Source organism: Salvelinus alpinus, chromosome 7 (assembly GCF_045679555.1).
Source record: "Salvelinus alpinus chromosome 7, SLU_Salpinus.1, whole genome shotgun sequence".
Classification (NCBI taxonomy): domain Eukaryota; kingdom Metazoa; phylum Chordata; class Actinopteri; order Salmoniformes; family Salmonidae; genus Salvelinus; species Salvelinus alpinus.
Genome location: NC_092092.1, coordinates 26,232,502 through 26,249,357, shown reverse-complemented (window position 1 = coordinate 26,249,357; position 16,856 = coordinate 26,232,502). Strand labels below are relative to the sequence as shown.

General features: G+C 41.8%; 1 protein-coding gene and 1 pseudogene across 1 annotated transcript in view; both read right to left on the bottom strand.

Moving 5' to 3' along the window:
• The window catches only part of LOC139580671 (kinesin-like protein KIF19), an 81,212-nt gene extending 74,951 nt beyond the window's left edge, over window positions 1–6,261 (bottom strand). The window contains exons 1-2 of the mRNA XM_071409561.1: window positions 5,765–6,261; window positions 4,639–4,719 (exon numbers count right to left, since the gene is read on the bottom strand). Coding sequence (XP_071265662.1) covers window positions 4,639–4,719; window positions 5,765–5,803 — 120 coding nt within the window. The 5' untranslated portion in view covers window positions 5,804–6,261. The remainder of the gene's footprint in view (window positions 1–4,638; window positions 4,720–5,764) is intronic.
• A 6,731-nt stretch (window positions 6,262–12,992) lies between these two features.
• LOC139581850 (dynein axonemal intermediate chain 2-like) lies at window positions 12,993–16,509 on the bottom strand (annotated as a pseudogene).
• Window positions 16,510–16,856: the final 347 nt, after the last annotated feature.

The following is a 16,856-nucleotide window of genomic DNA, read 5'->3' as shown; positions in this document are numbered from 1 at the left end:
AAGGTTCCTTCTATTAAAGATTGGCATAAGATACTTTTTGAATGGGTGCCTCTGGAATATCTGACATGTACATTGCATTCTAAAACAGATCAGTTCTACAAAGTGTGGGAACCCTATCTAAATTACCTAGAACCTGAGGTATCAGCTATTATGCTGCAAGGATTCTCTTAGAATGGTGGTGATCTATGTATTCAGAACTACACTGTATGTTCCATGGGTGGAACCTAACTTCTTAGTTTAAACCGAGCTTTTTTGTTTAATCTCTGTTTGTAAGTTTGTTTAAAATGTATGTATTGAGAGACGCAATGATGGGGATAGGGTGAGAGACGCGGGGATAGGAAAGTGGTGTGCGTATGTGTGTATAGGTATATGTGTATATATATACAGTGGGGAGAACAAGTATTTGATACACTGCCGATTTTGCAGGTTTTCCTACTTACAAAGCATGTAGAGGTCTGTCATTTTTATCATAGGTACACTTCAACTGTGAGAGACGGAATCTAAAACAAAAATCCAGAAAATCACATTGTATGATTTTTAAGTAATTAATTTGCATTTTATTGCATGACATAAGTATTTGATCACCTACCAACCAGTAAGAATTCCGGCTCTCACAGACCTGTTAGTTTTTCTTTAAGAAGCCCTCCTGTTCTCCACTCATTACCTGTATTAACTGCACCTGTTTGAACTCGTTACCTGTATAAAAGACACCTGTCCACACACTCAATCAAACAGACTCCAACCTCTCCACAATTGCCAAGACCAGAGAGCTGTGTAAGGACATCAGGGATAAATTGTAGACCTGTACAAGGCTGGGATGGGCTACAGGACAATAGCCAAGCAGCTTGGTGAGAAGGCAACAACTGTTGGCACAATTATTAGAAAATGGAAGAAGTTCAAGATGACGGTCAATCACCCTCGGTCTGGGGCTCCATGCAAGATCTCACCTCGTGGGGCATCAATGATCATGAGGAATGTGAGGGATCAGCCCAGAACTACACGGCAGGACCTGGTCAATGACCTGAAGAGAGCTGGGACCACAGTCTCAAAGAAAACCATTAGTAACACACTACGCCGTCATGGATTAAAATCCTGCAGCGCACGCAAGGTCCCCCTGCTCAAGCCAGCGCATGTCCAGGCCCGTCTGAAGTTTGCCAATGACCATCTGGATGATCCAGAGGAGGAATGGGAGAAGGTCATGTGGTCTGATGAGACAAAAATAGAGCTTTTTGCTCTAAACTCCACTCGCCGTGTTTGGAGGAATAGAAGGATGAGTACAACCCCAAGAACACCATCCCAACCGTGAAGCATGGAGGTGGAAACATCATTCTTTGGGGATGCTTTTCTGCAAAGGGGACAGGACGACTGCACCGTATTGAAGGGAGGATGGATGGGGCCATGTATCGCGAGATCTTGACCAACAACCTCCTTCCCTCAGTAAGAGCATTGAAGATGGGTCGTGGCTGGGTCTTCCAGCATGACAACGACCCGAAACACACAGCCAGGGCAACTAAGGAGTGGCTCCGTAAGAAGCATCTCAAGGTCCTGGAGTGGCCTATCCAGTCTCCAGACCTGAACCCAATAGAAAATCTTTGGAGGGAGCCGAAAGTCCGTATTGCCCAGCGACAGCCCCGAAACCTGAAGGATCTGGAGAAGGTCTGTATGGAGGAGTGGGCCAAAATCCCTGCTGTAGTGTGTGCAAACCTGGTCAAGAACTACAGGAAACGTATGATCTCTGTAATTGCAAACTAAGGTTTCTGTACCAAATATTCAGTTCTGCTTTTCTGATGTATCAAATACTTATGTCATGCAATAAAATGCAAATTAATTAATTAAAAATCATACAATGTGATTTTCTGGATTTTTGTTTTAGATTCCTTCTCTCACAGTTGAAGTGTACCTATGATAAAAATTACAGACCTCTACATGCTTTGTAAGTAGGAAAACCTGCAAAATTGTCAGTGTATCAAATACTTGTTCTCCCCACTGTATATGTATGCGCAGATATGTGTAGGCGGGTGCCGTATTTTTTTATTATTATTATTATTTTTTGCCTTGTCTCTGTTGTTGTATCTCTTTAATATGGGTGAAAATTGTGAAATTCCAATAAAAATACTGTTAAAAAAAAAAATAAATAAAAAAAATAAACATCTTGGACTCTAACCATCTGCCTCCTGTGTCTGCATCTGGGTCTCGCCTTGTGCCCTTATACTTTGGCCTGAATGCCAAGCGTCACATCTGGAGGAAAGCTGGCACCATCCTTACGGTGAAGCACAGTGATGGGGATGTTTTTCAGCGGCAGGGACTGGGAGACTAGTCAGGATCGAGGTAAAGATGAACGGAGCAATTTACAGAGAGATCGTTGATGAAAACCTGCTCCAGAGCGCTCAGGACCTCAGACTGGGGCGAACGTACACCTTCCAACAGGACGACAACCTTAAGCACACAGCCAAGACAATGCAGAAGTGGCTTCGGGACAAGTTACTTCAACAAAGTACTGAGTAAAGGGTATGAATAGTTAAATAAATGTATTTTGAATAAATTAGCAAAATGAAATAAAAACCTGTTTTTGCTTTGTCAATATCGGGTATTGTGTGAAAATAGATGAGGAAAAATCTAGTTAATCAATTTTAGAATAAGGCTGTAACATAACAAATGGAAAAAGTCAAGGGACCTGAATACTTTCCGAAGGCACCGTATACGTATAGATTGTGATTTGGATTACTGATACAGTGCTATTTGGGTTGTTAACTGGAACCATCCTGACATTCATGATTTGTTGCTTCTAGTTTTTATTACACATTTGTTTTGACTTTTTTGTTACTGCACTGTTAGGAGCTAGTAACACAACTCCCTCCCTCTCTCCCTCCACAGGAACACATAGTCTTATAAGCCCTTTATCAGGTAAGAGGTAAACACTACGCAGTACACACACACAATACCCCGCACACTGTCTCCACAACCTGTTTGTATTGTAGTGACTATAAGCCCTTGGCTGCAAACACACAGAGACCTAAGATAACCTGCTAGGCTGTTACTCTACACAGATGAACCACTCACAAAATGTCTCCATTCTATCATCTTGCCTTTGTTTTTCAATAGCATAACATCAACAGTGTATGTAGAGGTTACATTTTGTTGAATTCTACTGTGACAATGAAAATGTTTCACCAATAACGTTGACAATAATGTTGTAAAGGGTAAAGAACATTGCTGCTACCTTGCTCTCCAACCAAGGTGCATGGCTTGAGGAGCTAACAGAAGAACTGTTGTTCACTGTAAAAAGCAGGGCTGTGTCAGCAACAATACACCATCACAATGGGCCTATCATACTTAGCTTACTCCTGGTGGTGTCATCAAGGCAGAGCAGAGGGAGAGTTGCTGGGTTAATAAGTCTGGTTGTAGGTTAATTGAATTGCTTTTGAGAGCCACAGACAGAGAGTAAGCCAGGTCTCATTCCCTCCAGTCCCTCACTCACAATTAATGCTGATTATTTCCAGTTTAACTGTGGCACCACCTTCCATGCAGTCAAAGACTTTGACTGAAGTGAACAACAAATTAGTGATGACAGACTTATTATTATGTGAACCGTAACAAATCTTTCACCAGCAAAACCAATGTTATCTTACCCTGGAAGCCAGAGTGCTCTCCTGCTAACTCCTCATGGAATTGTCATTCCAAACATAAGTCCAACAACATCTACTCCCTACAGCAGATCACCCACTAAGACCTAAACCAGTTTATTCTCAGTGGTATTAACACCTCATCCATATCACAGTCATAATACTGCTCATTATTATCATCATCATTCTCACCCTCCTTCTTATCATCATCACATCAGGAGAATTACTACGTGGTATCCAAGTTGTCACCATGAGGGACACACCTGGAGGCTTCTAACTGGCTCCAGGTAAATATGCTCCCCAAGGACCCTATAGGAGCCAAGCCTTTCCCTGTGCTGTATATCATGGATTAACTTCCTTTGGTTGGGGTCATGCTTTGCAATGAGGAAAATTGGAATTGGTATTTCGGTTAAATACATGGACTGAATGGAAATAGAACGACCGCCAAATAAGCTCATAATAATATTCTCTATGTTCATAATGGTGGCAGAATGATAAATGGTGGGTCTTAAATAGCAGTTCCATCAAGGTTAGAAGCATTGAATAACGGCACAAAGCTGTTTCACACACATCATGTCCTCCTTTGCTACAGTCCAGACATGTCTTGTCTGCCTTCTTTCTTCAGAACTAATCCAATTTCCATCCTCTATCAGAGAGGTCACTCTCTAAACTGTAACAATCCACTGAATCACAATACAGAGCCATCTGCATGAGTCTCTCTCTCGCACGCACGCACGCACGCACGCACGCACGCACGACTGACTTACTGCGAAGTGTGACATCTGAGCGTTGATGCACACACACACAGTGATCGACCTCACTTGGTTGAGACCAGCTATACTGTGCTGCGCTGCTGTGAAAAGTGCATGCACCTGCAGATACATTATATATGTGAAGCAGGCCTTGTGACTGGATGCGAGAGAGGCCTGGAACAACTTGCGAGCTTGCACAGACACACACACACACAAACGCAAGAATGAGCACGCATGAACACACACACGGCGGGTCATCTAACCTGGTTGTCCACTCTGTGGGCCACTATGGTGGCTGCCTCTTCCCGCTCAGAATCGCTGAGGGGTCTGATCCTCAGGGCCACCTGGGAGACACACAGGTTGAAAAACACAGGCTTAGAGCTTTCACAATTAGAACAACACACAACTATAATAACACAGGTTTAGACCTTTCACAGAGAGAACAATGCAAGGGGGGGGGGGGGGGGGCATTATGATACTTAGATCAAGACAGACCAATGTATAGACTGATAACCCATCCACACATTATAAACTATTAGATAATCAGTGCTACAGCGGTGCATAGAAAACAGTCTCTGAGTTGATACAGTCAGACTGAATAGGCCACCTGGTGTGAATGTATTGCAGAATGAAATTGTAGGGCGGTAATGTTGTTTGTTAGTGAAATAGGTAACTAATGTTATGTTATTAGATAGAGGGATGTGGCAGAGTCAAGATAACATGTTTAGTGGGTAGATATGGAATGTTACAGGCCATACATCCAGCTCTTGACATTGACCCATATGAATTAAACCTTTACAGGACAATTCAGTCATTCCACAGACAATGGGGATTAATATTGATATTTTCCATCACCAGTGCTGTGGAGCTAGTCAGTGTATGACATAGTGGAGAAGATGAGAGACTGGGGAACTGAAATGAGCCATGTTAATAATTCAGATATGGTATATCACACCGGCTGGAACCACTGGGGAAGAATAAGGTCTGTGTGGAGATGGCCAACTATTAACTTATGACATGGGAATTCAATGTTAGAGGTCAACAAATGTCTCCATATGTGACTGAGGCAAGAGCTACTGTAATAAAAGGCATAATTTGCTTAGTAATGTAATTTAGGCTATAATAAACTTCTATTGTATTTTATTCTAATCTTTAATGTGGGCTATCTGAATAAAATACCAGCTTGAGTGGCATTCATCTCAGCAACCCAGAACCAACGGGCATATAGACTACAATCTAGTCTACACAATTATCTAAAGTTACGACTTCCATGTGGCATATTACACTTAAATGATCCCATACCGATAGGCTATACAACATTACTGCTGTTCTTGCAGTAATAGTAAACAGGTGTGATGATGTATACGTAGGCTACGGTATTGTACTTACTGTTAGTTGGTGGTCCTTTGATTCGCCAGTGTCCTTCATGGCCACTTGTAGTTGGAGTGTCCTCGACTTGTTAGAAAATAGTGGCCGTCTATACAGGCTACTAAACTGGACATCGGTCAGACATCCTGCACAATATCTGCACGACCCCTCTCAAAACCACCTGTACTACTTGTCAATGTAGCCTACAAACAAACCTCTACCTTTCCGCGTCAAAATAGTTGGGATCATTTTTTTACGGTTAAATAAACGCCACTCTACTCGCCAAATGTGCGCTCTTTCAAGTCTGATATAACCGCGTAAAACGAGTACATTCCGTTTAATCTATTCTGTTTCAAGAAATAATTAGGTTGTTTATTCACCCATGTCTTTGAAAACAGACAGGGATACCGACGAGAATGCGGACGGAGAAAGGCAGGTGTCGACCTGTCTACTAGAACTGCCCTTTTATTCTCCTTCACTCTCGCCTTTTCTTTTCTCCTCTGACGACTCGTGAGTTGTGTTCCTGGATACCCGAGATCAGTAGCACCAGAGGCATTCTTCAGAGCCTCATAAGCATAACCAGAGGCGCGTAAAACACGGTTGCTTCTTCGATTTGCCGCAGCCCAATGACGACATCTGGTGGACAAATCCATGGCGCACAAAATTGCGCAAATGGCTCTCCAAACTACGTTGATGCCCTTGCTTTCCCGCCAGATTTAAATACAATTTGACTGCGGTTTCTAGAATAACATAATCAATTATAAAACACGTTTAAGAAAGGCATCTGTGCCAAATGATTTCTTAACACCGAAAAGTGCTTATTTTGTTTGCCAACATTGTTAATGTATCATATTTTTAAAATCCACGTGTACAGTATTCACATGGGCCAGAAGTTTAAATTTGTTTAAAAAAAATTGGGTTACCACATGATTCCATATGTGTTATTTCATAGTTTTGATGTCTTCACTATTATTCTACAATGTAGAAAATAGCAAAAATAAAGAAAACACCTGGAATGAGTAGGTGTGTCCAAACTTTTGACTGGAACTGTATATACAGTATATACTATATATCAAATAATTAAACATGAATAACAACTCAATACAATTATTGAGTTCTACATGACTCATTAAGAATGTCTCTATTATAAAAAATGCCTTGCTGTCTTCATTTGATTGATTCAAGATGACAATACAGATGACATGTGGAACATCATGTTGTTACGGTGCTCCGTCTCTGACTTCTTTCTCTTCACAGACGCCTTTCTCATAATGATATTACATCATTGGTTTGTGAGCACAGAATGTACTGTATATACCTGTACGTAATTGCCAAGTAAATATGAAGTAAACATTGCTTTTCGACATCACTGAAAAGTCAAAATTACCAATAATTCATTCCATTCACTCCTATTTTCTTATTATAAAATATTTTCATGGGAGATTTTCTGTTATTATGGGGATAAACACATTTCAAAAGCGCCACCACAGCACAGATTAATATTGGGGGAAAATTCTATTTAGTCAGATTACAGGTTATACATTTTGTATTCTCTAGAGGAGTTTACATACAGTAGCTAAACTCAGCAAAAAAAGAAACGTTCCTTTTTCAGGACCCTGTCTTTCAAAGATCATTCGTAAAAATCCAAATAACTTCACAGATCTTCATCGTAAAGGGTTTAAACACTGTTTCCCATGCTTGTTTAATGAACCATAAACAATTAATGAACATGCACCTGTGGAATGTTCGTTAAGACACTAACAGCTTACAGACAGTAGGCAATTACGGTCACAGTTATGAAAACTTAGAGGACACTAAAGAGGCCTTTCTACTGACTCTGAAAAACACCAAAAGAAAGATGCCCAGGGTCCCTGCTCATCTGCGAGAACGTGCCTTAGGCATGCTGCAAGGAGGCATGAGGACTGCAGATGTGGCCAGGGCATAAATTAAATAAAAGCAAAGGCTAGCTTTTTCAAACAGAAATTTGCATCCTGCAGCACAAATTCCAGAAAGTTTTGGGACACTGTAAAGTCCATGGAGAATAAGAGTACCTCCTCCCAGCTGCCCACTGCACTGAGACTAGGAAACACTGTCACCACTGATAAATCCACGATAATCGAGAATTTCAATAAGCATTTCTCTACGGCTGGCCATGCTTTCCACCTGGATACCCCAACCTCGGCCAACAACTCTGCACCCCCCGCAGCAACTAGACCAAGCCCCCCCTCCCACTTCTCCTTCACCCAAATCCAGACAGCTGATGTTCTGAAAGAGCGGCAAAATCTGGGTCCCTACAAATCAGCTGGGCTAGACAATCTGGATCCTCTCTTCCTAAAATGATCCGCCGCCATTGTTGCAACCCCTACTACTAGTCTGTTCAACCTCTCTTTGGTATCATCTGAGATTCCTAAAGATTGGAAAGCGGCCGTGCTAATCCCCCTCTTCAAAGGGGGAGACACTCAAGACCCAAACTGTTACAGACCTATATCTATCCTGCCCTGTCTTTCTAAAGTCTTCGAAAGCCAAGTGAACAAACAGATCCCGACCATTTCGAATCCCACCGTACCTTCTCCGCTATGCAATCTGGTTTCTGAGCTGGTCACGGATGCACCTCACCCACGCTCAAGGTACTAAACGATATCATAAACGCCATCGATAAAAGACAGTACTGTGCAGCCGTCTTCATCGACATGGCTAAGACTTTCGACTCTGTCAATCACCGTATTTTTATCGGCAGACTCAACAGCCTTGGTTTCTCTAATGACTGCCTCGCCTGGTTCACTAACTACTTCTCAGATAGAGTTCAGTGTGTCAAATCAGAGGGCCTGTTGTCCGGACCTCTGGCAGTCTCTATGGGGGTGCCACAGGGTTCAATTCTCGGGCCGACTCTTTTCTCTGTATATATCAATGTCGCTCTTGCTGCGGGTGATCCTTTGATCCACCTCTACGCAGACGACACCATTCTGTCTACATCTGGCCCTTCTTTGGACACTGTGTTAACTTTTACTGCCTCAGAAACCCGGATCCGGGAGCACCCCCCACCCCCCACACACTGATTAGCATAGATAGCATAGCTTCAGAAGTAGATAGTAGCATCTAAATATCATTAAATCACAAGTCCAAGACACCAGATGAAAGATACAGATCTTGTGAATAAAGCCACCATTTCAGATTTTTAAAATGTTTTACAGGGAAGACAAAATATGTAAATCTATTAGCTAAACACGTTAGCAAAATACACCACTATTCTAACTCCATCAGTTTCTTACTCCTTCAGGTGCTATCACCAATTCGGCTCAACTAAGATATTGATAGCCAATAACCTATAAAAAAAACCATCAGATGACAGTCTGATAACATATTCATGGTATAGGATAGTTTTTGTTAGAAAAAAGTGCATATTTCAGGTAGAAATCACAGTTTACAATTGCACCGACCATCACAAATCCACTAGAATTACTAGATAGAGCAACGTGTATGACCAATTTACTCATCATAAAACATTTCATAAAAATAGACAAAGCATAGCAATGGAAAGACCCAGTTCTTGTGATTTCAGACCATATTTCAGATTTTCTAAGCGTTTTTCAGCGAAAACACAATAAATCGATAAGTTAGCATACTACATGTTCCAACGTTACCAGAGCATCGATTCCAGCCAAAGAGCGCTATAACGTAACCACCGCCAAAAGATATTAATTTTTTCACTAACCTTCTCAGAATTCTTCCGATGACACTCCTGTAACATCATTTTACAACATACATATACAGTTTGTTCGAAAAGGTGCATATTTAGCCATACAAAACCGTGGTTACACAATGAAAATACTAGGAAATCAAGCCTCAATATGTCTGACGTCATCTATCAGAGTGATCTAGTTTAATTAAAAGCTAATCATATACTTGACTAAAAAATACAGGGTTGACAGGAATCGAAAGACAAATTAGTTCTTAATGCAACCGCTGATTTACATTTTTAAAATTATCCTTACTTTTCAATACAGGGTTGGCCAAGTGAAGCTATACCAAACAAAATGGCGATGTATGCGTTTAAAATATTTCGACAGAAACACGGTTTATCATATTAAATATTGCTTACTTTGAGCTGATCTTCCATCATATTCTTGGGCAATGTATCCTTTCTATGTTATAAACGTCTTTTGGTCGATAGATGTCCTCTGTCCTTCGAAATGTCCACTAACAACGACCGAGACCGCGAAACGTTCCCAAAGCTAGAAAGTGCACGACAAATAAATTCCTCAGAATCGCACTAAACGGATATAAATTGCTATAAAACGGTTAAAATTCACTACCTTATGATGTTTTTAACAACTATAACGACTGAAAACATGACCGGAGAAATACTGCTGGTTAGAAAACGATTTGGAACGAGGCAGGTCCGATGGCCTTCACGCTTGAGGCGCACGTTGAGAAAGAGGGGTCTCTGTACATTTTTGTCATTTATAATGGCTGTGAACGTCCCATAGAGTTCATTGAAAACGTGATGACGTACAGACACCCAGAGGAAGACGTAGGTAGTGTCGGTTTCTTCATAGCATTCACTGTGGCCTTATAAACAGACCCCAGATCAGAGGTAAAAATTTCTGAAATCTGAACCCTGTCATGAAAAGTGCTGTAGAAATTGTTCTGTACCACTCAGAGACAAAATTTCAACTCCTATAGAAACTATAGACTGTTTTCTATCCAATAATAACAATAATATGCATATTGTACGATCAAGAATTGAGTACGAGGCAGTTTAATTTGGAAATGTAAAAAAAAAAATAATGCTAACAGCTCCCCCTATTGACAAAAGGTTAACAAACCTCCAAACGAGCTTCAACGCCATACAACACTCCTTCCGTGGCCTCCAACTACTCTAAAATGCTAGTAAAATGAAATGCATGCTCTTCAACCGATCGCTGCCCACACCCACCCGTCCGACTAGCATCACTACTCTGGACAGTTCTGACTTAGAATATGTGGACAACTACAAATACCTAGGTGTCTGCCTAGACTGTAAACTCTCCTTCCAGACTCACATTAAGCATCTCCAATCCAAAGTTAAATCTAGAATCAGCTTCCTATTTCGCTACAAAACCTCCTTCACTCATGCTGCCAAACATACCCTCGTAAAACTGACTATCCTACCGATCCTTGACTTCGGCGATGTCATTTACAAAATAGCCTCCAACACTCTACTCAGCAAATTGGATGTAGTCTATCACAGTGCCATCTGTTTTGTCACCCAAGCCCCATATACTACCCACCACTGCGATCTGTATGCTCTCGTTGGCTGGTCCTCGCTACATATTCGTCACCAAACTCACTGGCTCCAGGTCATCTATAAGTCTTTGCTAGGTAAAGCTCCGCCTTATCTCAGCTCACTGGTCACCATAGCAACACCCACCCGTAGCACGCGCTCCATTAGGTATATTTCACTGGTCATCCCCAAAGCCAACACCTCCTTTGGCCGCCTTTCCTTCCAGTTCTCTGCTGTCAGTGACTGGAACGAATTGCAAACATCACTGAAGTTGGAGACTTATATCTCCCTCACTAACTTTAAGCGTCAGCTGTCAGAACAGCTTACCGATCGCTGCAGCTGTACACAGCCCATCTGTAAATAGCCCATCCAACCAACTACCTACCTCATCCCCATATTTGATTTTGTTTTTCTGCTCTTTTGCACACCAGTATTTCTACTTGCACATCCTCATCTGCACATATATCACTCCAGTGTAAATTGCTAAATTGTAATTACTTTGCCACTATTGGCCTATTTATTGCCTTACCTCCTTACTTCATTTACACACCGTATACAGATTTCTCTAATGTTATTGGCTGTACGTTTGTTTATCCCATGTGTAACTCTGTGTTGTTGTTTAAGTCCCACTGCGTTGCTTTATCTTGGCCAGGTCGCAGTTGTAAATGAGAACTTGTTCTCAACTGGCCTACCTGGTTAAATAAAGGTTAAATGAAAATATAATTTTTTTAAAATACTGACTGTACTTTTGATTTTGACCCCCTCTTTGTTTAGGGACACATAATTCAATTTCTGTTAGTCACATGTCTGTGGAACTTGTTCAGTTTATGTCTCAGTTGTTGAATTTTGTTATGTTCATACAAATATTTACACATGTTAAGTTTGCTGACAATAAACGCAGTTGACAGTGAGAGGACGTTTCTTTTTTTGCTGAGTTTATATATAGACCCCAGGCCCCAATCTTAATGGGCAAGTGGACCAAAACAAGGGTCAATTTGTTACCATTGGACAAAGAGGTGCAGCTATGTTCGACAGGTAACTATCAGTGGTGATGTCATACAGGCTGGCGGAGTACAGCAACAACTTCAGTCAAAACCAAAACAATTCATTTAGATTTTATTTAGGTGGTCGGTGTGTCACAGGGTTAGTTTAAACCAAATTAATACCCCCTCACCAGCCCCCTCTCACTTTATGAACCCTTGACAACCTATATTACACAGTAACTTTAACTCCTGTAATGGCATTGTGACATGAGTGTCTCTCCATCTATTGTCCAAGCTCTCTCTCTGTCTAAACACTCTTCACGGGATGGAGCTCAATCATGGCCTGCACTGCAGGGAAGGTGCTTCTGCAGAAAAGAAAACCTGCTCTTTAGGTACAGTATAATTACTAATCACAGCATGAATGGACAATATGATACCTCATCCACACATGATCAACTATGAGATCATAAATTGACTATGTAAATTGTAAAGTATTTTGTCTGTAATGTATTTTTCGTTGTGTCGGACACCCAGTAAGACTAATGGGGATCCTAAATAAAATAAAATCAGAGCAGCCGTGGTGAACAGAACACAGTTTTGGAGTTCATGCTGTTACTGTATATAGGCCACCTGATGTGAATGTATTGCCAGATGAATGCTATTGAAGGGTGGTGTTGCTTGTTATCCTAATGAAATAGCCAACTAATTCAGTCATACCACAGAGAATAAATGATTAATAATAACCCTCTGGGCACAAACTGGTTGAATCAACATTGTTTACACATAATTTCATCAACAGAAATCATTATGATGACATTATGATGACATTCAATGTGAAAAACTGACTGGATTTGCAAAACATTCATTAAAGTCAAGGAATTTTGAAAAGGTTTGTTTTGTTCACTCAATCCCTTCAAACCTTTTTTTCTTCCTCTTCTCTTTTTCAGTGTGCATTACTAGCTCCTCGGGGCTCTTCTCTCCGTCGCCCTCCTTGGTGACCTCGTCATTGGTGTCCACAGGCCAGGAAGCACCCATTATCCTGCACCTGCTGGCTGTACAGAGCTTTATCACACACCTAGAAAACAATAGAATATAACTTTTATGTCCATCCGAGGATTTTTCTTTGGCATCATCACACAAGAATTCTACCAATGAGAACAACACAACAGAAAGGGGTTTCACCTTGTCATTTAGGCCTGGCAGGTGCTGAGTAAAGGCTGGATGAGGCGTATGATAATACTTGCAGACTGAGTGTGGGGTCGTTCTGTTTGAAGAGGAAGTCCCAAATGTCTAGTATCCCGTCCATTTTGATGGCGAAGAACACAGAGGGCCATACTGGACTCCATCAGCCTTCTGACAGATAGACTATATGCTATCTACGGCAACCAAGAGGTCATTTTACATTAGCTCAATACTACAGGAGGGCCCAAATCACTGGTTATATGTATTAGAACCTAAAAAGAGTGTAATTTATCCATCTGTGAAGTAGCTATATCATTGGTCTGTATTATGTTGTTTCAGAGGGACCCTTTACTTTGTCCACATGATGGACGACTCCTTGATGTCTTCGGACCAGATGTGGGCTGTCCAATTGGCTACGGTCAGGAAGTTCTTCGGGTTCTTTTGCAGGGCGCAGATTGGGCCGTGAGGACCGCTGTACGTGCACACTATCTTCTCAGGTGGGCTCTTGGACTTTTGGTTACATGAGACCAACAGCCCTTGCTCTGTTCCCACCATAAACTTTGTGGTCTGAATAAGAAACAGAGAAAACATCAGGTTACATTTTAGGTCTTCCTTATGTACAAATAGATGACATACTGGATCTCCCACTTGGACCAGTTCATACAAAAAGACGTTAGGCTAATCCATACTCTTAATTCATCAACAGTGAAACAACATAGGGATAGTCCAGTCTAGAGAGCCTCAGCACCATAGTGGTCTCAAACTCCAGTTAGATCACCCCCAGTGCATTGTCCAGATTGCACTTCTTGTTAGGGTCCAGTACCAGCCTCTCTGTGGGCTCGCTCATCTTACGAATGTCCCACCACAGCACCTTATAGACAGAGACCAGTGGTCAACTCAAGGCCGATCAGTCACAGTCTCTTTGCCTTCAATAGATGCATTATTACATAACTTCTGGCTATGGCCAAATGGCAATTGAAGGTCAGAGAAAGTGCACCTGTCCCGGACCAAGAGTATCAGACTTCACTGCCCATGAGTCCTGAGCGTTTTGTGCCACCCTGGCCTATTGTGCCTGCTTGGCTTGAGAAAGGGATAAGGTGACAAAGGCTTTTATTGCTTCTATTGGAGGCTTGGTTCACCTGGCCATCCTTAGACGCAGAGAAGGTATCGGTTCCAGTCTTTGACTGCAACCAGATGACTTTGTAGACAGGGTCTATGTGGCTGTGCTCTAGTGTGGACATTTCCACTGGCTAGCTGCCCTTGCGAGTGTCCCAATAAGCTGCTCAGACATTTTACTTAGTGTACTTTCACAAACACACATGCATGCACGCACAAAACACACAAATGACAAGAACAAACAACACATAACTATTAACTGTCAGAGCCTAAACAAATATCTAGAGGCAATGTACTTAAATGCTCAAAAGAGCATCCGGACAAATCCAGACATTACATAACTGGAACCTTTATGACATTTACAAATAGCTGCAGTCTGAGAGTAGGTAGTATGTTGGATGACTTGACTATACCTCCAAAGTTCTTTACACTGCACAGTAATCTCCTAAGGACATTGTTCCTGAGCTGACAGGAAGCATGATACAGCTGTTGAAGGACCCACCGATCTGGCCATTGTAGCTACCTCCGACCAGTATGTGAGAGTCTTTGGGGGTTTGTATTCCAGACAGACCAGTGGAGAGACAGGTTTCAGGGTCATCTCTGGCTTATTGCGATTCAGGGGATTCAATGAATTAATACTTTGTAGTCCACTTTGACTTTCTGAACTATCAATTAAGATGACAAATGAGTAAATCTCACTGCCACAGCTATTGCAATGATAATCCCTCTGTTAGAAAGGAAAATATAAATGAAAGAGACATGTTTGAGTCATACACCTACCAATGTCCCATATATAGGAGTTGTAGCTAATGTCTTTAGAGACTTTCTGGAACTCCAATGAGGAGTAGGCCACAGCCAGCTTGCGGCTGCCATCGGGATGCCAGGACAGACTGGTGGCAGTGTGTTTTATCTTGTTCGGGTCTCTGTAAGATCAAAAACCACTCAGACGGACACAATACACTGGTAATATACATCATTTGTGGATTCTATGTGAGCAATAACTATGCCCTGCTGCCATTGTTGCTGTTATGTAACTGTAACAATGTTGAACGATAGGTTAATAGAGGTCATGGAAGCACTTAAAAACATTGATGGTTTTGACTCCTCCACCACCTCCTCCTCCTCCCCTTCAAAGTACTCCTGGTAGATGTCGATGGCATTGTTCTGCTTGATGCTGTGCTCCATGTTCTGTGTTCAAACGGGAGGAACAGAGGAGGGCTGTGATCAGAGATAGAGAGGAAAACTTCTTACTCTCTCCCTTTCAGAACTGGTAATTTTCTCTATCTATCACACTACTGCAGCAGCTAAGAAATGGCTTTGGAGCAATGTAGATTACATTTTTAAATTTTTAATTTAACCTTTATTTAACTAGGCAAGTCAGTTAAAACCAAATTCTTATTTACAACGAGGGCCTAGATTCAGGGCCAGTTAACACCCATACTCTTATGATAAGTGCCATGGGATTCTTACTGACCACAGAGAGTCAGGATACCCATTTAATGTCCCATCCAAAAGACAACAACTTACACAGGGCAATGTCCCCCCCCCAAAAAAAAATTATCAGAGAAAAGAGTGCCTCCTACTGGCCCTCCAACACCACATCCAGCAGCATCTGGTCTCCCATCTAGGGACCGACCAGGACCAACCCTGCTTACTGTAGCTTCAGAGGAAAGACATCAGTGGGATGCAGGGTGGTATGCTGCTGTAGGACATATTATTTAGATATGGCATAATGTCATACACTAGTGATTAATTCAATAAAATGATATTGAAAAATCTCTATGACCCGGGCCATATCGTGGCTACTTGACTGACTGATGTCTGACACACACTGCCCAGCTGCATGATGGTGCTGAAATAATGCTTGTCTTTCTCCACTTTCTTCCTGAAGCAGATAGTCTGCTCCATCTCCTAAAGGGTTGACGTCCTTGGGCCAGCCTCCCTCCACATGGTTTATCACCCTGGTCTCCGACTCAAAGCGCTCTGTGTTCACCTACAAAGAAAGGGCCAGGCAGGACAGGCAGGATTCAGCACACACCGTACACTCAAGGCTGTAGTGGTCTAGTTACAGACAGACAGATAGTCTGTCTGAATAAACAGTGTTGGATTGAAATGTACATAGGCTGCCAGATGCGTCTTATTATCTCATAATGAAGCAGCAGCTGTTTTTATCTAACACAGTGGTTCCCAAACTTTTTATAGTCCCGTACCCCTTCAAACATTCAACCTCCAGCTGCATACCCCCTCTAGCACCAGGTTCAGCGCACTCTCAAATGTATTTTTTTTGCCATCATTGTAAGCCTGTCACACACACACTATACGATACATTTATTAAACATAAGAATGAGTGTGAGTTTTTGTCACAACCGGCTCGTGGGAAGTGACAAAGAGCTGGTATAGGACCATGGCACAAATAATAATATAATAATAAATAATAAATAATTCTGCTCTTTATGTACCCATCTTACAAATAAAACCTTATTTGTTCAAAGAAAATGGTGAATAACTCACCACAGGTTAATGAGAAGGGTGTCCTTGAAAGGATGCACCTCTGCAATGTTGGGTTGTA